The sequence below is a fragment of the Mesoplodon bidens genome (genome assembly GCF_964165515.1).
Source record: "Mesoplodon bidens genome assembly, chromosome: 13".
Taxonomy (NCBI): domain Eukaryota; kingdom Metazoa; phylum Chordata; class Mammalia; order Artiodactyla; family Ziphiidae; genus Mesoplodon; species Mesoplodon bidens.
In genome coordinates, this window is record NC_138169.1 from 65,602,633 (window position 1) to 65,626,319 (window position 23,687).

At 36.6% G+C, this 23,687-nt stretch overlaps 1 protein-coding gene across 3 annotated transcripts in view; it reads right to left on the reverse strand.

The window, feature by feature from the left end:
* Positions 1-23,687, reverse strand: part of DYM (dymeclin) — a 384,724-nt gene that overhangs the window by 216,509 nt on the left and 144,528 nt on the right. For all 3 annotated transcript variants that reach the window (XM_081253056.1, XM_081253057.1, XM_081253058.1), the window contains 5 exons: positions 21,691-21,873; positions 18,031-18,209; positions 15,966-16,091; positions 1,892-2,005; positions 818-912 (listed from right to left, as the gene is read on the reverse strand). In XM_081253056.1, the coding sequence (XP_081109182.1) occupies positions 818-912; positions 1,892-2,005; positions 15,966-16,091; positions 18,031-18,209; positions 21,691-21,873 (697 nt within the window). The remainder of the gene's footprint in view (positions 1-817; positions 913-1,891; positions 2,006-15,965; positions 16,092-18,030; positions 18,210-21,690; positions 21,874-23,687) is intronic.

The following is a 23,687-nucleotide window of genomic DNA, read 5'->3' on the forward strand; positions in this document are numbered from 1 at the left end:
CTTACAGGGCAAACGGGACTCTGCTGTGGTTGTGATTCAGCTAAGGACCTTGAAATGGGTAGATCACCCTGGATTATTCAGGTAGGGCCAAGGCATTCACCAGGATCCTCACAGTAGAAGAGGAAGTCAGACTGGTAAGATGTGAGGAGAACTCAACAACCTACTGTTGCTGGCTTTGAAAGGAAAGGAAGGGGCCATGAGCCAAGGAATGCAGGCAGCTTCTAGCAGCTGGAAAAGGCAAGGAACGAGACTCTCCTCTAGTGCCTCCAGAAGGGAATGGAGCCCTACTGACATCTTGATTCTAGCCTGGTAAGACCCGTGCTGAACTTCTAACCTACAGAATTGTATAATAAATTTGTGTTGCTTTAAGCCATTAATTTGTGGTAATTTGTTACAGCAGCATTGGAAAACTAATACAATGGTTAACTGCCACGGAAAGAATTCTCTAAAACAGATAACTGCTTTTGAAAAGGGTAGAGTGATGCTCTATAAAATGCTCAGCAAATATGTGAATTAAGATTTAGTTTGCATTACTAAGACATAGACCTGCTCTGCTGTAAAAGGCTAACACACGAATCTTAAAACTAGATTTTATAAAAAGGTTGAAAGCAAATACAATTAACTTTGATAGAAAACCTTGGGTTAGAAAACAAAGCAGAACAAGGTATTTTCAGCCAGACAAGAAGGTGATAAAAAAATAAGTAGGAAAATGTGATATTCCTTGCAGATTGCATTTTAAAAGGGACCACCATAGTATCCTTTTCAATAGGCCAGCTAAAAGGCAAAAATCAGCATTTCTTTTAAAGCTCATATTTACCTGATGATCCTCTGGGCAGCATACTGATGGAGAGAACGAAACTGTGCCGACATATTTGCTAAAGCTGCCAAACAATTTGTGTGAAGGTACTTGTCCTGTCAGAAAACAGCAAATTTAAAACATACATCGAGTCTTCTCGACATTTTAAGCAAGGTTAACTAGAAGCAAATGTAAACTCAATTGTCACTGATTTTAGAAAGTGCAGATCCACAATCTGTTTTCTCTAATTCCAAAATCCATAAAGCACTGAAAATCCAAAGTTTTTTCACTGCTAGTTTTGAACCAACATCTGGCACAAAAGATAATGATGCTATTTATGGTCTTCATTAAGCCCACCCTGAAGAATACTGAACTATTTTGCTGCAGAAATATTAATGTTTAGTTACAGTGCACGGCTCCAGTACCTCATGGTTACATATAGTGTAGCATACAAACTATAATTATCTTTCTAAAATCAAAAAATTCTCCGTGCTAAAACATACGTGGCTCCAAGAGTTTCAGATAAAAGACTGTGGAAAGGCCAACCTACCTTAGCCTCCCAGAGGGGCATAACTGAAAACAGTGCAGTAAATTTGACCACTTCTCTAAGCTATGAATTCTGTATATTGCTTCTCTAGTGACTGGAACTGAAATTTGCTCCCAGGCATAGCAAATACAATCTAGTTGAAATGTTCCTTTTACTCTTTAAAGTATTCTCTTTTTCTCCATTTCTTTCCCATCTGAATTCATATTTTCTTGTGCTTGTATCTTCTTACAGTTTGTTGTTGCTACTTTTAAAAGGTAAATCAGTTTTATCAGTCCAGCAAAGACATACAACATCTTTTATCTAAATGTGCTCCACTGCTTATTTTCTATTACATGTAAAATATCTCTGATCATACTGCCTATGAAATATTAAGAAGCAGACACTTTAAACATTACCTTAGGATCATAATACAGTGACTATATGTTGGTCTATATTTTTCCACCATATTCCATGAGAACGTTTTCACTCTAAATATTGAGATTGCTTTAAACTATAGTCTTCATTGTACTGTATGTATAAAGGTAGAAAAACAGCTATGGAATACTTACTCTTGTCCTTGTCATGTTGTACTGAATAGTTCTTATTACAACCAGTATCAGGAGACTCCCCAGTGAAATTTCAGTTAAAACCCGTTCTGAATACCAAGTAATATTTTTTAATATCTGTAATAGGGAAGAAAATTTTAAGTAAATATGATTGCTTTAGGGAAAAAGGGATTATCCACGTCTACAATTTCTGACAAGCTGTGGCTTTGCTCTGAAGGTGAGTTAAACAGTATATAAAAGTAAACTGTGAGAATTTCAGTTCAAGATAGTGAAACTGTGCTGATGTATTTTCTTCTTCTCCCTTCTTAAATATAAAAGAAAAAAACCAGACGATGCTATCATTAGTAGACAAAAAGGAGCTATATTTAAAAAGGTATGGCACATAGAACAAGTCTGACAGAAAAACCATCAGAGGTCAGTAGTTTGAAAGCAAAAATAAGAAAACCGAGGAGTCTCTTGAAAAAGTGGAGCTATCGTAACAACCACAGAAGATCTCTACCCTTGGGTCGAGGAGAGGCCAAGAATGCAAATTAGCCAAGATCTTCCAGAAGAGATGCGCCCATGCTCCGCTCCAGCTCTGGCGCTCACCTCCGGGCCTTGGTAAGCAAAAACTGTCTAGCTTCAGTTGGCGCAGTTCCACAGGCTTGTAACACGGGCATAAGAGAGAGAAAAACTGGGCAGCACAGCAGCCAATGCTGGGTTGCTGCAATGAAGGAGGCAAAACGCACAAAAACCAACAGGCTCATCTGGCACCAGAACTCTTCGAACGTTCTCTTCCATTGAGGTCACCCTACTTCTTTTCTCCTTGACGCATGAAGCCAGTGGGCCACATTCTTTCCATCCATGCCTGAAAAAGGACAAGACTTCTGGCTGATTCCCGCCCACTCCACTAAGAAGATAAACCTCCCTGTAGAGCACAGGAGACCTCCATCATTCACACCTTCCAAAGGAGGTCTCACCACCTTTCAAAATAAGTGAATCTAGACGTTCATTTATAATTATGAATGGACAAGAAGCCACCAAAAAAGTAGAGAAATCCAACAGTGAAAAAGATATGGTGAATCTAATCAAGCCTCTGTTCTAATTGCCAGCATATATGAAATACAGAGGACAGAAAAACACGATAAATAACACAATGATATAATCATTCAAAGCCAAATGTAAGAAATTCTACTAAACAAATAAGTCAGTTGCTACAAAAAAATGAATGGTGTAATAAGGTGGGAGAGGGAGAGACTGTTACAGATAACAGTCAAGAACTAAATGCTTTGGAAACTCATTCAAACCAACCAACTCAAGGAAGACATTTTAAAGATAATTGAGAGAAAACTGAATATTAGTAGGTATTTTAAAAATATCGTTGGGCTTCCCTGGTGGCGCAGTGGTTAAGAATCTGCTTGCCAATGCAGGGGACACAGGTTCAATCCCTGATCTGGGAAGATCCCACATGCCGCGGAGCAACTAAGCCCGTGCACCACAACTACTGAGCCTGCACTCTAGAGCCCGTGAGCCACAACTACTGAGCCTGTGCTCTAGAGCCCATGAGCCGCAAATGCTGAGCCCACGTGCCACAACCACTGAAGCCCGCGTGCCTAGAGCCCGTGCTCCACAACAAAAGAAGCCATCGCATTGAGAAGGCCACAGGCACCACAACAAAGAGTAGCCCCTGCTCACCGAAACTAGGGAAAGCCCGCGCAGCAACGAAGACACAATGCAGCCAAAAATAAATAAATAAAATAAATAATTTTTTTAAAAAATAAAATAAAATAAAATATCACTGATTTTGTTGGATGTGATAATGGTATTATGTTTATTTTTTTATGCCTATATTTATCAAAGTGACATACTTAAATATCTACAAATGAAATTTTATATATATATATGATTTACAAGATTAAAAAAAAATATTTTAGCTAAAATATAAAAGGCAGAGGGGGTGGGGTGGGTAGATGAAATGAGAACAGAAGAATGTTGATGAATCCATGGGGATTCATTATACTATTTTTTCCAATTATGTTTACATTTAATGTGTTCATAATTAAAAGTTTATTAAATAAACAAATGATAGGAAAATGAATAAATGTGAAACTAAACAAGCAGAACAAACAGACCCCCAATTAAACAAAGATAATTTAAGAGGCTGGGGAAAAGTTTTTGAAATTCTAATTAGTATCTTCAGTGAGAGTTGACAGAATACTGTATCCATAAAATAAGAACAGGCTACTATGAAAAATGTGAATCACAGAATGAAGAAAAGCTACTGAACATTAAAAATATGATGACTGACACTTAAAAGAGAGAGAGGAGGCCTCCTTTGGTGGCGCAGTGGTTAAGAATCCACCTGCCAATGCAGGGGACACGGGTTTGAGCCCTGGTCCAGGAAGATCCCACATGCTGTGGAGCAACTAAGCCCGCGTGCCGCAACTACTGAAGCCCACGCGCCTAGAGCCTGTGCTCCGCAACAAGAGAAGCCACTGCAATGAGAAGCCCATGTACCGCAACGAAGAGTAATCCCCACTCGTCACAACTAGAGAAAGCCCGCGTGCAGCAACGAAGACCCAACACAGCCAAATAAATAAAATTAAATTAAAAAAAAAAAAGAAAAGAGAGAGAAATTAGCAGAATGGGCGCTATGGAAAACAGAACTTGGGATGTGAAAGACAAAACTGAGAAGTTCCCTCAGACAACAGCAGTATAAGGCAAAAAGACAAAATATAAGAGAAAAGTGGAGATCCATTATATACCTAATAAGAGTTCCAGAAGGAATAGACTAAAATTGACCCTTGAACAACATGGGTTTTGAACTTCATGGGTCCATTTATATGTGGATATTTTTTTCAGTAAGTATACAGTCAGCCCTCCGTATCCGCAGGTTGCATCCTCAGATACTGAGGGCCAACTATGGGACTTGACCATCTGTGGGTTTGGGTATCCACGGCGGGTCTTGGAACCAATCTCCCGCTGATACCATGGAGGACTGTAGAAGCAGAAGAGAAAAATTAGTAATAGGGCTTCCCTGGTGGCGCAGTGGTTAAGAATCTGCCTGCCAATGCAGGGGACACTGGTTCGAGTTCTGGTCTGGGAAGATCCCACGTGCCACAGAGCACCTAGGCCCGTGCGCCACAACTACTGAGCCTGCGCTCTAGAGCCCGCGAGCCACAACTACTGAAGCCCATGCACCTAGAGCCCATGCTCCGCAGTAAGAGAAGCCACCACGATGAGAAGCCTGCGCACTGCAACGAAGAGGAGCCCCCACTCGCCGCAACTAGAGAAAGCCCGCGTGCAGCAATGAAGACCTAACACAGCCAAAAATAATAAATAAATTAAATAAATAAATTTATTTAAAAAATTTTTTTTAAAGAAAAATTAGTAACAGAAAATTTCTTTGAGGGTAAGAGAAACTTGCAACACTTTAAGCAAAAATATTGAAAAAAAATCAAAATTTATTCTGATAAGATTTCTGAACCAACAGTATATGAGAAAATCCATTGGCTTCTAGCCAGAAGAAACATGCCAAAATCTATTCACTTCTCGACAGAAGAAACATGTTATCACCAAAAGAAAGAAAGGTAGACTAACATAAGATTTCTCATCTTGAACACTATATATCTGAAGGACAACAGAACAATGTCTACAAATTTTTGAGGAATAGATTATCATTCTAGAATTCTATATCTAGAGAAGCTACCACACAAGGATACAGAAAAGTGAAGACTTTTAAGTTTGCGAAGACTCAGCATGAACCACCCATGCACTATTTCTGGGGAAAAAACAAACCACCACACATGTAAGTGCTTAGCTGTCCCTCCTCACCACCGTAATGACAGCAACAAAACAATAACAGTCAGATAAAGTCAAGGAAGGAAAATATGGACTACTAAACAACAACAACCACCCCCCCAAAACCCCACAATTATAATTCATGAAATGAGGAAAATATAATTAAATCTAAATAATATAGTTGACCTTAATTCTTTGCTAACATAAAATAAATATTTCTCTGCTAAGTCTGCCTCCCTGCAAATTCCAAACAATATTAAAAATGAGAAAGGGGGCATGGAAGCAGATAAGCATTAAAAAGTAAAGAAATACTGTCTTCAACTTCATGTAAGTGCCTCCACAACAGATTTTTACGCAGTTCAACTCTGACAAGAGACCCATGTCACCTAGAATCCGCCATTTGGGTTACAAGTAACCCAACCGTGACCTGTGCCGGAGGCTCCACTCAGAGGATGGCATGTACAAATGCCCACTACATGGTAGCTGACTACTGTTTGCAAAGTAGAAAATGTAACACTTTAAGCATTTTCATTTATTCATGACTAATAACGACCTTAATCAACTAGAAAAGACAGCCTATGTGTAAAACAAATGATAGTAGCTGAAAATACTCAGAACAATGAGATTTGCCAGTTGAATCTTTATAAAGGCATGATGCAATGCTCAGTCCCTCTGATTTACTCTCTAAGGCTGCAGTTCTCAAAATGTGGTCCTGGGACCTAGGGGTCCCTGAGAAATTTCTGGAGCATTCTCAAGGTCAAAACTATTTTCACAATAATACCAAGACATTACTCTCCACTCTCATTCTCTCGTGAGTGTATAGTTCAGCTTTCCAGAGGCTACATAACATGTCAAATAGCACAACAAATTTAATACAGAGGGAGACATAAGAATCTAAGGCAAAAATGTAAAACAATGCCACTCTCTTGCTAAACTTTTGTTTGTGGAAAATAGTTACTTTCATAAAAATATGTTACTGATGCTAACACATAATGGGGTTTATTATCAAAATAATTATTTCTAAATGAACTAATCAAATATTTTAAAAATATGTCAGTTTTAATTTCCAGTACAGTAAATGTAGAGAACAATAATCCACATAAAGACATTATTTGGTGTCCTAAACTACTTTTAAATGTAAAGACCAACAAGGTTAAGACCACTGTTCTAAGTCTCCAAGGGAATACTAACCCGGGACACTCATTAGGCAACTTTACTAGTGAGAGGAGTCTCTGTCTTTTAAAAGGTCACACTTGAGCATACACACACTTGAGCATAGTTTGGTTTCTCCTCTCTCTTGGTTCCTGTGTTTAGAAATAAATTATCATAAGCCACCTTATTTGAAACCAAGGTCATTGGTTCTTAGCGTTTACTTGTGCGTGTCTACTATGTAACTGGATGGAAGAAGTGCTTTGAATAAAAGTAGTCTTATTCATTTAACATTCAACAAATATTTAATGAGTATCCACATAGTAAACTTATGATGTTACTATGAAAATCAGAAATCCAATTTGGCATTTACATAAAGGTCTGTCTTTTCTTCCTGTGAAAAATAAGTCATTATCTGGAAATTCTGGTAGTGTTTAAGAAAAATTAAAAATAACTAGCTATAGAGCTCACACAGCTTCCCAGGGGACATTAATGCATACTAGGCAGCATACAGAAAATTTTCTTGGTAACGTGGCTGTAGTTCTTGACCTATTTATTTGGTTCTTATAAAAAAAATTCCTCATCTCTTGCATTCAACATCCATACAATTTAATAGCTGTAGACTGTTATCATCTTGATTACACATTACATACATTTAATATTTTATGCCAAAATAACTCAAACATGTAGAAGGAAGCTCCTCAAGGATCTGAAAATATCTTCCTTCTCAAAAAGTATATGAGAATTGTTTGTGGTTCTAGGTCTTCTTTTCAGCTTCTTCCCCCCATAGGATTTGTTTTGATTGAATATAGCTCTTCCATATGTTACAAAGGCTAGAATATTATATAGTAACATATTATATAATATCAACTCTTTAAAAAATTAAATATATATAGAAAAGCACAAAGAATAATGAACTTCCATACTCCCACAAATGACATTAACATTTTATTAACATTAACATTTAACGTTAATGTTTTATTTTTTAAGATGAAAATCTCATTTTATTCCCCCAAAGAGGGACAACCACTATCTTGAGTTCAGTATATATCTTTCCCGTCCATTTCAAATACTTTATATGTATACACACAAACACACACACACACACACACACAACCAAAAACCAGCATTCCTTTGTATATTTTCTACTTTACATAAACACTATCATAATGTATCACGTTGAAGAGTGGCCTCCAAATTCATGTCACCCAAAACCTGTGAATGTGACCTTATTTGGAAATAGGGTCTTTGTAGACACAATCAAGTTAAGATGATATTACACTGGATTAGGGTGGGCCCTAAATCCTATATGACTGGTGTCCTTATAAGAGAAGGAGGAGAGACAGACAAGTACATGAGAAAAGGCCATGTGAGACCAACGCAGAGGCTGCATGCAGCTGCAAGCCAAAGAACACCAAGGAATGATGACCAGAGGCTAGAAAGAGGCAAGGAATCACTCCCCTAGATCCTTCAGAGACAGCACGGTCCTGCCGACACCTTGCTTTTGGACTTCTAGTCTCCACAACGGTAACAAGCAATTTCTGTGGTTTTAAGCCACCCAGTTTGTTATGGCAGCACTAGTAACTGATACACTTAAGTATTTGTTTGCATCCAAATTTTTTCACTCAAGAGGTCTTTGCAACTCCTCTATATTGATATATATATATATATATATACACATATATAAGAAGAATTATGTTTACCACATACACCAAGGTCTAATAGTACTAGTTGTTTTTTTAATGAACTACTTCTATACTAGTTAGTAAATAGCTGCTGCCCCAAGCCACTCCTCCAGGACTTCCTCGTGGTTTGGCAATTAATGTACAGCAGAGGACAAAGGATATATGGACAACCATTTTTACTGGACAATTTTGATCCATGACAGGTAAATAGTTGAAAATCACCTCTACTTCATTCCATCCAAGCACAGTACAGTCTTGTGCCAATAGGTCACATTTTTTTATCCACTCTTCTATTGTGGAAATTTAGGTTATTTCCAGTTATTTCCCTATTAAAATCAATGTTACAATATAGATCCTTACCCTCATTATCCAAAATCTCACTACATTAAACTCAGAAACCAGGGAGTCCTTACTCTCCATACTTGTAGTATCTGGCCATTAATTACCTAAAGTCAGGAATTACACAGATTTTGAAAACAAAAATATCTGTAAAATCCCTGTTATACGTTACCCAGTGTGTGGTACTCAGTGACTTCACAAGCACTTCGGCAAGAGTTTGCTAGGAAGCAGAATTACTAAGCCATTGAGCACCTCCTTTTAAAAAGATATGTATAGAGGCTAAATGATACACTACTAAATAACCAAGAGATCACTGAAGAAATCAAAGAGGAAATCAAAAAGTACCTAGAAACAAATGACAATGAAAACACAATGACCCAAAACCTATGGGATGCAACAAAAGCAGTTCTAAGAGGGAAGTTTATAGTAATACAATCCTACCTCAAGAAACAAGAAACATCTCAAGTAAACAACCTAAACTTACACCTAAAACAATTAGAGAAAGAAGAACAAAAACCCCTCAAAGTTAGCAGAAGACAAGAAATCATAAAGATCAGATCACAAACAAATGAAAAAGAAATGAAGGAAACAACAGCAAAGATCAGTAAAACTAAAAGCTGGTTCATTGAGAAGATAAACAAAATTGATAAAACATTAACCAGACTCATCAAGAAAAAAAGGGAGAAGACTGTCTGATTTCACCCTTTGGGCGCTGGCCTTGGATACAAGGCCCATCTGCGTGGTTTAAGGTACAACATTTCAGGCCTAAGCCCCTCGATGACAGATGCCTAAACTCAGAATCTTATTTACTCCACCAGGGCTCTGGGGTATGTGAGAGTAACAATACTCCATCCCAGCAGATATACGAAGATTTGTGTGTGTGTGTTGGGACACAGTGGGGAAGTGGCACTGTATTTCTTTGTTCCTCAGTTTCACCCACTGTTTCTTTTTTTCTTTTTCTTTTCTTTTTTTTGCGGTACGTGGGCCTCTCACTGTTGTGGCCTCTCCCGTTGCAGAGCACAGGCTCCAGACGCGCAGGCTCAGCGGCCATGGCTCACGGGCCCAGCTGCTCCACGGCCTGTGGGATCTTCCCGGACCGGGGCACGAACCCGTGTCCCCTGCATCGGCAGGTGGACTCTCAACCACTGCGCCACCAAGGAAGCCCAGTATTTGATATTTTATGGTGCTATTGTAAAAGGTATCTTTTAAAAAATCCATATTCTACTTATTGCTGGTATGAGAAATACAATTTTTTAAGATTGATCTTACACCCACCAATCTTACTAAACTCACTTACTAACTCTAACATTTTATATATAGATGTCTTTGAATTTTCTATCTATATAATCATATCATCTGAAAAAAGTTTTATTTCCTTTCTAGTATTACATATTTTAGTTCTTTTTCTTTCTATAATACACTGAATAGGCCTCCAATCACATGTTCAATAGAGTATTGCTAGCAGATATCCTTGACTTGTTCATGATCTCAGAATGAAGACTTTTAACATTTTATCATTAGATATGATGCTTAACACAGTTGTTTATTTATTTCTTTTTTTTTTTTAAACCCCACATTTGTTTATTTATTTATTTTTTTTGGCTGTCTTGGGTCTTCATTTCTGTGCGATGGCTTTCTCTAGTTGTGGCAAGCGGGGGCCACTCTTCATTGCGGTGCGCGGGCCTCTCACTATCGTGGCCTCTCTTGTTGTGGAGCACAGGCTCCAGACGCACAGGCTCAGTAGTTGTGGCTCACAGGCCTAGTTGCTCCGCGGCATGTGGGATCTTCCCAGACCAGGGCTCGAACCCGTGTCCCCTGCATTAGCAGGCAGATTCTCAACCACTGCACCACCAGGGAAGCCCTTATTTCTTTTTTTGGTAGATACCCTTCATCAGATTAAGAATTTTCCTCCTGATTCATTAAGTTTTGTTTTTTGTTTGTTTGCTTATTTGTTTTTAAAGAATAAAGAGACTGAATTTTACACAATACTTTCTTGGTATCTATTTAGATTTATCATTTGACAGTTCTTTATTCTGTTAAAATGATGAATTACATTCATTGTTTTCCAAATGTTAAGCCAACATTTCATTCCTGAATAAATCCACCTTGATTATGACATGTTATCATTTCACATATTGCTGGTTCAGTTTGTTTATATTTTGCTTCTACTTTCCTGTCTATTTGCATAAATGACACGTGCCTGCAATTTTCCTATTCAAATTTTGTTAAATTTGGTATCAAGATTATGTTGGCCTCCTAAAATGAGTTGGAAAGATTTCCCTTTTTTCTACCATCTAGATGAGCTTCTATAAGACTGGTGTTATTTCTTCCTTCAATTTTCAGAAGAATTCATAGGTAAAAAAATCATCTGTGCCTACAATTTTCTATTTAGGATGATTTTACATTACAAAGCCAATTTCTTTAATATAAACAATTATTTTGATTTTTGTTCCTTCTGTGAGCTTTGCTTAAGTTTTTTCTAGAGGGAGAGGGATGTGTCCATTTCATGTAACATTTAAATTTTATGGTATAAAATTACTTGTATCAATGGTATCCTCTGAGGATTTTTAAATATCTGTGGAACCTTTCCTGATCTCCTCTTATGCACTTGCACTCTCAATAATAAATGTTTGTAGCTTTTTTTCTTGATCATCTTTCTAGGGATTTATCAATCTTACAAGCTTTCATATATTTTGCTTGTAATAGAAAAGCAGAAAGATATAAAATCAAAGATCTAAGCTTCTACCTAAAGAACTGAAAAAAATAAAGAACAAGTAAAGCTTAAGCAAGCAGAAGAAAGGAAATAAAGAGCAGACATTAATGACATTTTTAAAAATTGAGAAAATTCAATGGAATCAAAAGTTGGTCCTTTGAAAAGATTTTAACGGAGGGAAGGAAGAAAGGGAGAAAGGGAGGGAGGGAGAAGGAGAGGGAAATAAGAAAGGAGAGGAGAAGAGAAGAGAAGAGAAGAGAAGAAAAACCTCTAGCCAGATAGATGAAGAATAAGAGAGAAAAGACACACATTCCAATACCAAGATTGAGAGACGTTAACATCTCTATGGCCATTACAGATATTAAAAGGTAATAAGTTTAAAACAAAGTAATAAGAATGTATTATGAACAACTAATGACAATGAATGTAATACCTTAGAAGTGTACAAATACCTTGAAATACACAAAGTACCAAAGCTCAAAACTTAACCAAATTGTATATGAAAAAATATATAAAAGTATATACTACATCATGGCCAAGCGTAGTTTATCCCATGAATGCAAGGTTGATTTAATATTCAAAAGTTAATCAGTATATAATTCACTATATTAACAGACTGGAAAAAAATCCACATGATTCAGAATATATAAAGAAGCTTTACAAGTCAATAGGAAGACAAAAATCCAATTTTTAAAAAAGGAGGTATGGGGGGCTTCCCTGGTGGCGCAGTGGTTGAGAGTCTGCCTGCCAATGCAGGGGACACGGGTTCAAGCCCTGGTCTGCGAGGATCCCACATGCCACGGAGCGGCTGGGCCTGTGAGCCACAATTACTGAGCCTGCGCGTCTGGAGACTGTGCTCCGCAGTAAGAGAGGCCGCGATAGTGAGAGACCTGTGCACCGCGATGAAGAGTGGCCCCTGCTTGCCACAGCTGGAGAAAGCCCTTGCACAGAAACGAAGACCCAACACAGCCATAAATAGATAAATAAATAAATAATAAATAAATAAATAAAAGGAGGTATGGCTAAACAAGGCAACATGAGGGACATCCCCTTGGTGATGGAAATGCTCTGAATCATGACTATTTCAAAGTCCATGTCTTGGTTGTGGTACTATACTACTGTTTTGCAATTATAGCTGTCACTGAATGAAAACAGGTAAAAGGTACATGGGATCTCTCTGAATTTTTCTTACAACTACAATTATTTCAAAATAAGAAGTATAATTTAAAACAATGGGGAAAAACTTGGAAAATACTTCACAAAAGCAAATATATAAGCACATGAAAAGTACATGAAAAATGCTCAGTTTCACTGGGTATTAAGGAATGATAATTCTAACCAGAATAAGATACCAGAATATATTTCACAGACAGCTAGGTCCACAGTGGATGATTCCATGTAGAGAACTTTGTAAAAACACCTGACTTACTCATTTTTACTATTACACATAAAAAGGAAAAGGAAAAAAGTAAACAGATCAACAAGAAAGTTAGACTCTAGAGAAAAAGAACAATTTGTTTAAACATCTAAATGTCATCTAGAACATCCTGAAATCCTTATGGAATGGACTTGAATGTTAACTGAATCTAATGCCTTCCCTATCTTACCATCCCTGTTTTGGCAGTCAGTAAAATTTAATTTTAATGCAAAATCCTGTGCTAACTTAAAATTGTTTTAATTACCAAATGTAATGAAGATACAAAAAAGTATAGAAAATAATATAATAAAAAGTATATCCACTGTTAAATTATGTCAAATCTTAATATTTTGGTCAGATATGGTTCAAAGTTTTCTGTGGTTACTTCTTTTACTTTTGTTTTTGCTGCTGTTGAAGTGAAAAGAATATTACAGACCTAGGGGAAGCCCCACTGTGCACCCTTCCCCATTTTCATTCCCCTTTCTTGCTCTGATATAGCCAGTACCCTGACTGTTTTACTTTGCATGTTCCACACATTTTCAATATTATAAACAGTGCTGTAGATGACCACTAATAAGCATGTCCTCTCTGCAAATGTGCAAGAATCTTCCTAGATAACCTTGGAGTGAAATGCTGACTTGTGGGGTATACACAGCTTCAATTTTACCTGTATCCCTTAAAACTAAACACACACCTGTATTATGACCCAGCAATTCTACTCCTAGGTATATGCCCAAAAGGATGAGTGCATATGTCCACCAAAATACATGTTCAAAAATGTGCACAGCTGCTTTAGCAAAAATAGCCCCAAAGTGGGGAAAGAAAAGCCAAATATCCACCAAGAAGGGAATGAATAAATATACTGTGGCATATTCATAAAATGGAATAGTACATAGCAATAATAAAGAACAAACTAATGATACAGTAACATGGGTGAATTTTAGCAACACTATTTTCAGTGAAAGAAGCCAAAATAAAAGAGAACACCCTAATTTCCTTTCCTAATGCCCAGTAATAGTAAGCATTTTTCGTGTACTTTGCATGTGCTTACATATCTTCTTTTGAAAAGTATTTTTCCAAATTTCTCCCCAATGTTTTAAATTATACTTTTTATTTTGAAATAATTGTAGTTTTAAGGAAAATGCAGAGATATCCCATGTATCCTTTACCCATTTTCCTCCAGTGACAACTGTAATTCAAGGAGAAGCAAAAACTAATCTATTAGGAGGGAATTCAGAATGTAATTTGCTGTGGGATACTGACCAGAACAGGGCAAAAGGGAGTCTTCTACTATGCTAGAAATGTTCAATAACTTGATCTGGGTGGTAATAATACAGGTATATATACATACATAGAAACTCATAAGTTGTACCTTTAAAATTTGTGTACTTTCTGTTTTATACTTCAATTTTAAAATGTTTTAAAAATCATACTGATTTTTCAACTTCTTATCAAAAGAAAGATAAATGGTAGTTTAAAAAAAAACTAAGTCAGTGCAAATATTTTCTCTCGTGGTACTTTACTAAATAAAAGAATCCAAAAATGTGTATGTTTTATTCTCTTTCTACAGTGTCAAGATCTCTTAAACCTTAGTTGAAATGATGGTTGCACAACGTAAGAGGCAAAAATAGTTTCAACAGGAACAGTAGAGAAGAGTAAAGACAACATGAAAGCTCTACTGAAGAAGAAGAAGGTGTCTGTACCCAAAGAAGAGTGAGACCCCTATAGCCCCATTCTCCCAGTCAACCCCCACACTAGACTGGAAGGATCCCTTCTCAGAAATTGATCAATTACCCCAAAAGAAAAGGCCTACAGTGAGTAGGACACCCAGAGAAATAGAGTATGTAGAGCTCATTACGCTGAAAAAGTCTTGCCCACACACAGAACTTGCAATCGTTTCAGTGCACGCTCCTCAATAGAAACAGATAAGCAAGAATCACCACACATTTGAGGAAAGCCTCCAATGAGGATTAAGACAGGAGCCAAAGATGAAAATGAAACGGAGAAAATATGCAATATGTTTTAATAGCTTTAGAGGGAGTTCTCGGTTCTGCTGAAGTTGGGAGTTGCATTAGTGATTGGTATATGAATATAAAACAGGGCAATGATGTGCTACAGAAAAATTAAAACAGGTACAAGAAAGGAAATACAATTACCATACACTCCATCTGAGGGTAGAATAATAGTTAACAAAATCATAATAATGTAAAAGCTGACTTAACCAAAAATGACAATAAGATGGAAGAAGGAAAAAGTCTCTGTGCTGGAAAGGGGTCTAGGAACCCAGAGGGAACACTCAAGATGTGCAGGAGGGAGAGCAGTTAATCTCTAAATCTGAAAAACCAAGAAATAACAATATAAGCATGTTATTTAGAAACATGGACAGAGCTGGCAGCATCTGTCTTTGGAGGGTGGTAATCAGGTATGGGGTAGACATGGGGTCTGCCAGTTTGCATTAAAACCTAGTACTTCTGTGTAAGTTTTAAAACTATGTACATCCATCACTTTGACACAAAGAAAATACCAAAGAGGAAGATAAAATCAGTTTGGGAATGGAACTCACAAACAGGACTAAAATTTAAGGAGTTAAATTATACTACACTATTTTACATTGTTTTACAACACAATTTTCAGTCCTCTTCTTCTTCCCTACTCTTTCACCCATTCTATATAAAAGGAGCAAACCTGTTTGATAATTTCTGCCACAACTAAAAAGTGGAAACGGAGAGGAAAAATGATCTCACTGCAGCAAAAACATTTCTATCGATTCCTAAAGAAACTATTTTGACAGAGTTTTTAATAGTAGCTAATAGTCATTCAAAAAAAACCAGAAGCATCACTTCATAAATCTGAAGAAAGGCACACCATTTCTAAGTCAGGCACTTGCAGAAATATCTACCAGAAGGAAAAGAAGGAAGTAGGGTACTAAGGGTAGTAAATTTTATGGAGTGACGTGTCTGTTCTGTAACTCTGATTAAAGTGAAGGTAACTTACCACTTCGTGAATGGATCTATTGAAGCCATCATCTTCTGTAAGGATCAACAATACTATAAGGGCCATATAGACATGGTGTGAATTTCTTTCTTCCACATGATACAGAATCTCGAGAATTGGTAAAACCTAGTGAATAAAATTTTTAATTTACTATTACAATTACTTTATTATAAAACCAATGTTTTAAACCTCTATACTTTTATCATGTACCCTTTGCTTTAATTTCACAAACCAGCCTGTGACTGAAAGTACTTTCCATTTGTATAACTAAAGTACCAGCAGAGAAAAGCATCCTCTTCTGCAAAGGTCTGCCGCCACGTAAAGGTTGGGTTTACAGAGACCATTTAGGCTCATGGTCAACACCTGACACTCAATAGAGGCGATTCGGCCTCCAGCCTAGCAGGAACTTACACAGTAAGGTATTCTTACAAACACTGCAATATATCAAGCATTACCTTCTTAACAGCAAAGATTGTAGGATAAAAGAATTGTTAACAACAAAATCAGATCAGCGTAGTGAATTTCCTACCAGTAACATATTTTCTAATCACAGACTCAACAAATTATAGAAGAAAAAGGAAAGGGAAGGACATCAGTTAAAACATTATAAAAGTAATCTATGCAAGACATTAAAAACAAAAACAAATTTACAAGCCCCACCTCACCCCATCCCAGCCCCCCAAAAAATCCCCAAACAAAATCTTTTAACTTTTCACTGGTGTTAAGTCATCATATACAGACAACTGTTCCCCTGCATGATCTTTTGTACCAACGTCCTTACCATGGAACTTTCTAGAGCCGACGATGTCATGGGCTTTCTGCTTATTCCCAACATTTTTCTTAGGCTTCATCATGCTCAGAATTGTCTCTGCTTATACTCACTCACCCATTAGTAAGCAAGCCTTTTCTTTACCAGCTTTTACTCACATGAGCCGTACACTGTCACACCCAAGTTTGCTATTTAAGCCAATGTTTTCCACATATAGCTGGTGCGCAGATGGCTTCGTTCATCACATTTTTTTGTCCTTACTGTCACTCTGACATAGAATATGCTCTTCAAATAAATTCTAATATTCCACGTTTACTCATTATTTTCAGGTTTAATGCTGAAAACAAGTGGCCACCAAATCCCTCGTGAATCCTGCTATCACTCTATAAAAACTGGTGCAGAGGGGACATCCCTGTTGCCACCAGCAAGCTGCCAGCTATTTCAGAGATGTTCACAATTTTATTAATGCATGAACAGTCCAACGTTATACATAATATATACATAAATAATTATGTATACATAATATACATAATTATACATACATAATTAATAAGTATACATAAATAATTATGTATTTCAAACATGACATCAACTCCTTAGTGAGGCAGCTTACTTTTCACAGAAACATTTTTGTTTACACATTAGTTATAATGGAATCAATAACTGCCCACAGGAGTTTTTGTCTATGAGCAAAAACTTGGAACCAATTTCACTCACATAGTAAAGGGTAATGTACATTTATATGATATCTGGCAATGGTACCTTAAAATAACTATAACACTCCAGGAACTGAGTTCAGACAGCCTTAGTGTCAAAGCCTGTTGAAGGGATAGGACATTTGGGAAACTGAGTTGAAAAATCACCCTTCCTTTTAGCCATACTCATTAGGAATATGCAACAACTGTGACCAGCTACTTGAACTTAGTGAGCAGGCACTTGGTAGTGGAAAGGAACCAAGAGGGTATAAAAATCTTCTTGACAATGGCAGCCAGTGCTTCTTGGAGGACTTCATCCAGGCTGAATTATGGGCACTGGGTGGCTGTTAAGGACCTAAAGACAAGGAAGTTTGCTGTGCTGTGTGCTCTCCTGCTCTGCACTGTGACGCCATCTCTACGTGCACTGTCTCCTACACTGTAAAACTCATACAAAGGCAAAACTGCCTTTGCCTGGTGGCATCTCCCTATCAACCTCTTGACTATCATGTTTGCAACCAGGCAATATACATATCCTCTTGGGAAAAGAAATTACTCTTCAAAATATTATAAAATATAAAACCATGTTTAATATGATACTTACAAGATTTTCCATATCTGTGCGAGCCAACATGTATGTTCTAATATTACTGTTCTGATGGAGCAATGTATACAAAAGGAGAGTTGCTTGATCAGATGTCTGCTGTTCACACAGGGCCATATACAAACTGTTAAAGTTAATCTGGAAAGTATGTGGAATTGACGAGGGGAAAGGACTGCTATCTGGAATACGGAAAACACAAAATTTTTTAAATATTACATCTATTTTCTAGACTGTGCCTGATATTAAATAATAAATAAGAAAAGTATTGTTAATGTATACAATTCAGTTCCCATTAATTTTGTATAAGTTGCTACATTTCAGGCTCAAAATTTCAAGTTGTATTCTAAATTTTACCGAAAAAACAACTACACTAAAACCTGACTACAGTTGATAACACAGTACTGTATATTTGAAATTTGCTACGAGAGTAGAACTGAAATGTTCTCACCAAAAACAAAAGAAACAAAAACAAACAAAAAAACAACCACACACACACACACACACAAAACACAAAAACCCAACCCAACCTAAACTCGGGACAATTTATTTCTCTATATTATCTAAACCACAGCTTTCCAATGATTATAAATATATGAACAAATACCATGTAACAGAGTGACTTTTTTTAAAAAAGCCAAGTATTAAAAAAAAACTAAACTAAGTCACGCAGTTTGACTCCACTACTATTTTTGCATTAACATAGCTGAATTAAATTGTCAATAAAAATATGAGCTTAAATAAATACAGCTATGGGGGTAGGCAAAAAAAAAAAAACCTTTAATACATACAATTTAACCACAACATTGAAATGCTTTGTTACCAAAACTAAATGGCCATCAGTCCTAAATAAAAATATCTAGAGACAAACAGAAAATTCTCTTGTAAGATTTGAGTTAAAAAGAAAAAAAAAAAACTGCCTTGAAGCTAAGTTAATTTTTTTCAAGTGAATTATCACGGCTGAAGTATCCATCAATGTCATCAATCCATTTATGAAGAAAATAGCTAGGATAACATATAATTTAGATAATTTTAAAATGATATCAAAATCAGTATGTTCAACATTAGCTTCTATAATAGAACATACCAAACCTAAGACAACTCTTGGAAAACATAAAACATTTTTGTTTAAAGGAAAACTTAAAACTAATTGACTACAACTACTAAGAAACTTTTTTTTTTTAAAGTAGAGTTACTGGAATGATGAAAAGCATAAATTACAACCCACATAGGGAAAATTCTTGATATTCTGAAACTGACATAGCCCCTTTCCTACAGTTTACTGGATTTGTTTAAAAACTGAAGCAAGCAAGGTTAGGAAGTTTAAAAGGAGGTAAAGCTAGGTCAACTGACTTAGAGAAAATTATAGTCTCATCAGATAAAACACTGGAACATAACAGCACAAAGAGCTGATATTTTAATGTGTTTTGACAAGTATGCATAAAGAATTGTTTTTTTTAAAGACCCAGAACCACTAGCAAAAAAAACAAAACAAAACAAAATTTTAAAAAACCACTGCTTTAACATTTCCAGAAGCTGTGCTCTTATGGAAAAGAAACGTGTGCCAACAAAATCTTTATGATAGCACAGTCCTATGTCTCTCAGATTTTCCTTTTTAACCTTTACATTTGTGAAAAAATGCATCTAAAAAATGTCTTCAACTTTACTACAAAGTGCCCTCACTTTTCCTTCCACATTCAGAACATAGGTTATTTTTTCAATCCTAGCACTGTATTTTTGACACTTACAAAAATAATTGTTTTGTAAGACTGACCTATATTTTTGCAAAGGATGGCAAAAGGAAGTGATGGATATATTGTGAGTGTGCAAATATTACAGGATTTACAGAAGACTTGGTGGAGGAAGATGCTGGACACACTACACCTCTTTACAATGGAAGCAGAATAACACAGGTTCATCAACCTGTATTATACCTGACTACAAATGGAATACATATGTTGTGTGGCTATACGTTACTAGCTAGTAAGTGCTATGAACCAGCCATTATACTGACAGCTTTATGTGTATTATCCTTTATTTAACCCATATGACAACCATGGCATTACACTGACCAGTTTTACAAAGGATGAAATAGAGGCTTAGAGAGATTAAGCAACTTTTCAAAGATCATCCCTGAGTAAACACAGATCAGCTCCTGTTGTTTTCACCACATTATACTGTTTCTTACAACAGCAGCAATAATTTAGTGAGTCTGTCCTATGATAAACGCTCACTTAATTCTTCTAAGAACCTTATGAGGTAGAGATTATAATCCCTGCTTCACAAATAAGGAAACTAGTATATAAAGAACATAATCTGGGATATGAACCCAGGTCAGTCTAACCCTAAAGCCAATGTTCTGAATCACACTGTTCTGTACCACAGTCTCCCAAAAGATGACTCTCCCAAGAAGGTTCAACCCTAAACAGTATCATTTGGCCAGAGCAGCAAAAGCAATAATAGCAGATACCATATACTGAACACCTGCTATGTTGCAAAATCTGAGCTAATCATTTCAAAACCTTACCTTGTTTGGTACTTATACAAATCCTATTAGGTGATACTATCTTCATTTTACAGAAAAGGCCATTGAGGCTTATTGAGATTAAGCAAACTCTGAAAGCCCTCACAGCTTTGAAGTGACAGGAGTGTGACATGAACTCAGGTCAGCTTGACTCCAAAACCTCCTTTTTTTAACCCTAAAGTCACACTGTCACTAAGAAGAGTACCGCAATGAGAACAGAAAATACTATTAGATACATGAGTTTTCATTTCTTATCTATCTAATTGTTAGAGACTCATATCCCCCTGCAAATAATAATGCCAGAATTGGCAAAGGTTCAACAAACACTGTCTATAAGAAACGTATCCTAGAACAGCTCTGGAAAGGAACAAAGCAAAGAGCACCAGAAGTGTTAAAAATCTTCCTAGCCAATAACTGCACTTCTTACCCATCTTAATTATATTAGTGTTGGATGTATTTTGAAAATCTAGCTACCACATTCATCTTGCTTTTCGAGTCTAACCTTTTGGTAAGTGATCACTGCCTCGACATGGAACTATCTGCGCATGCTCTACTTCAGGGTTTTGGCAAGTTACAGCCCACAGGCACACCACCGCCTGCTTTGGAAATAAAGTTTTACTGGAACCCAGTCATGCTCATTTGCTTAGGTATTACCTATGCTGCTTTTATGCTACAATGGTAGTTAAGAGGTGGTGACAGAGACCACAAAAGCCATCTGCCCCTTTGCAGAAAACGTCTGCTGAGTTCTGTTCCTATTTTTAGTCATATAAAACCCTAAATGGAATATAGATTTTAAATTAAAAATTTCAAATAATGTATCATTCGGAGTTTTCCAGGTTAATTCCTATCCCTAATATGTCCCTAATATGGACAGGTGGATCTAAAGCCAGCACATGCTGGCTTGGTTATCTCTGAAAGAAATGTAAATATAAATGGATATAAAGAACCACAGCCCTCATCTAAGATTTACTTGACCTTCCTGAGAATATACACAGAAAATTTAGTTTTTCTCATCTTTAACCAACATGAAAATATACAACTTGACAGTCATCTCCACAAGTGAAAGTACACAATATGGGGTAAACAATACCCTCTTTCCTCATTAGAAAGACTATTCAGAGGAAAAAAATACCACAAACCTTGTGTATTCTTAAAGGACATGATGGCCTGTCTGTAGGGGTTTGGTGCATCTGCAGCATCTGTCAGGTTGGCCAGCACCAGCAGAAGCAGGAGACTCTGGTTGGCCAGAGGGGAAGAAACTTCTGGAGCAGCGGCCGCTTTGCTGCCCGCACCGCCCAGTGTGAAAACGGTCCAGAGTCCAGCTTGAGAAGAAAACACACAATTAAAATGTGCTGGGACTAGGGGCAGGACAGGAATAAAGATGCAGACGTAGAGAATGGACTTGAGGACACAGGGAGGGGGAAGGGTAAGCTGGGACAAAGTGAGAGAGTGGCATGGATATATATACACTACCAAATGTAAAATAGATAGCTAGTGGGAAGCAGCTGCATAGCACAGGGAGATCAACTCTGTGCTTTGTGACCACCTAGAGGGGTGGGATAGGGAGGGTGGGAGGGAGATGCGAGAGGGAGGAGATATGGGGATATATGTATATGTATAGCTGATTCACTTTGTTATAAAGCAGAAACTAACATACCATTGTAAAGCAATTATACTCCAATAAAGATATTAAAATAAATAAATAAATAAAAATAAAAATACAACTCAGCTCTGGGGGAAAACTACAAAAAAGAAATGTGCTGGGACTTGTAAGATGAATCTATTTCTGTACAATATTCTATACTTTCTCACATTTTAAAGTTTGAAATAACACTCCCTTTTTTGATTATGAAAGTAAAACAAGTCCATAGTTTGGAAATTCTCATATTGTCCAAGGACATAAGATTTTTAAAGACTGTCATTCCCTATTCCCATAATTCCACTTCCATTTCCCATAGATAACCAAGATAATATTAAGTTTCTTATGTATCTTTCTAAATTTTTCTTTACATATCAAAACATACACATAATTATAAAAAAATTTCACATACAACTTTATACCAATATATTTGAAAACCTAAGCAAAATATTAAAATATCTAGGAGAAAACAAAATTGGCCAAAGAAGATGAAAGCCTGAATGGACAAATAACCTTATAAGAGTGTAAACCAGAGTCAAAGAGCCAATCCTTAAAAACCATTCAAGTCCAGATTTTTTTTTTTACAAATAAGTCTACCAAACCCTAAAAGTACAGATAATTCTCATACTATATATGCAGTGCCAAAGTACAGAACAAGAATCATAGCTACATACTCATTTGACAAGGCCAGAAAAATCTCCTTGATACAGAAACTGGATTAAAAAATGCATTTAATCACATTAAAAAACAACTTAGGAATAAACCTAGCCAAGGAGGTGAAAGACTTATATGTAAGGAGATTCATCAGAAAACTAAAAATAGAATTACCATATGATCCAGAAATCCCACTCCTGGGCATATGCCCAGAGAAAACCATAATTCGAAAGGATACATGCAACCCCAAACTTCACAGCAGCAGTATTTACAATAGCCAAGACACGGAAACAACCTAAATGTCCAAGCACGGATGAATGGATAAAGAAGGTGTGGTACATATATCCAATGGAATACTACCCAGCCATAAAAAGAATAATATAATGCCATTTGCAGCAACATGGATGCACCTAGAGATTATCATACTAAGTGAAGCAAGTCAGAAAGAGAAAGACTATCACTTATATGTGGAATCTAAAATACGACACAAATGAACCTATCTATGAAACAGGACATAGAGAAGAGACTGGTGGTTGCCAAGGGGGAGGTGGGGGGAGGAATGGAGTGGGAGGTTGGGGCTAGTAGATGTAAGCTGTTATATATGGAATGGACAGACAACAAGGTCCTACTGTGTAGCACAGAGAACTATATTCAATGTCCCATGATAAACCATAATGGAAAAGAATATTTAAAAAAAAGAATGAATATATATGTATAACTGAATCACTTTGCTGTACAGCAGTAATTAACACATTATATATAAATCAACTGTACTTCAGTTAAAAACAAACCAAAAAAATAAGTGATCACTACACAACACAAATTTATTCAAAACAATGTTCA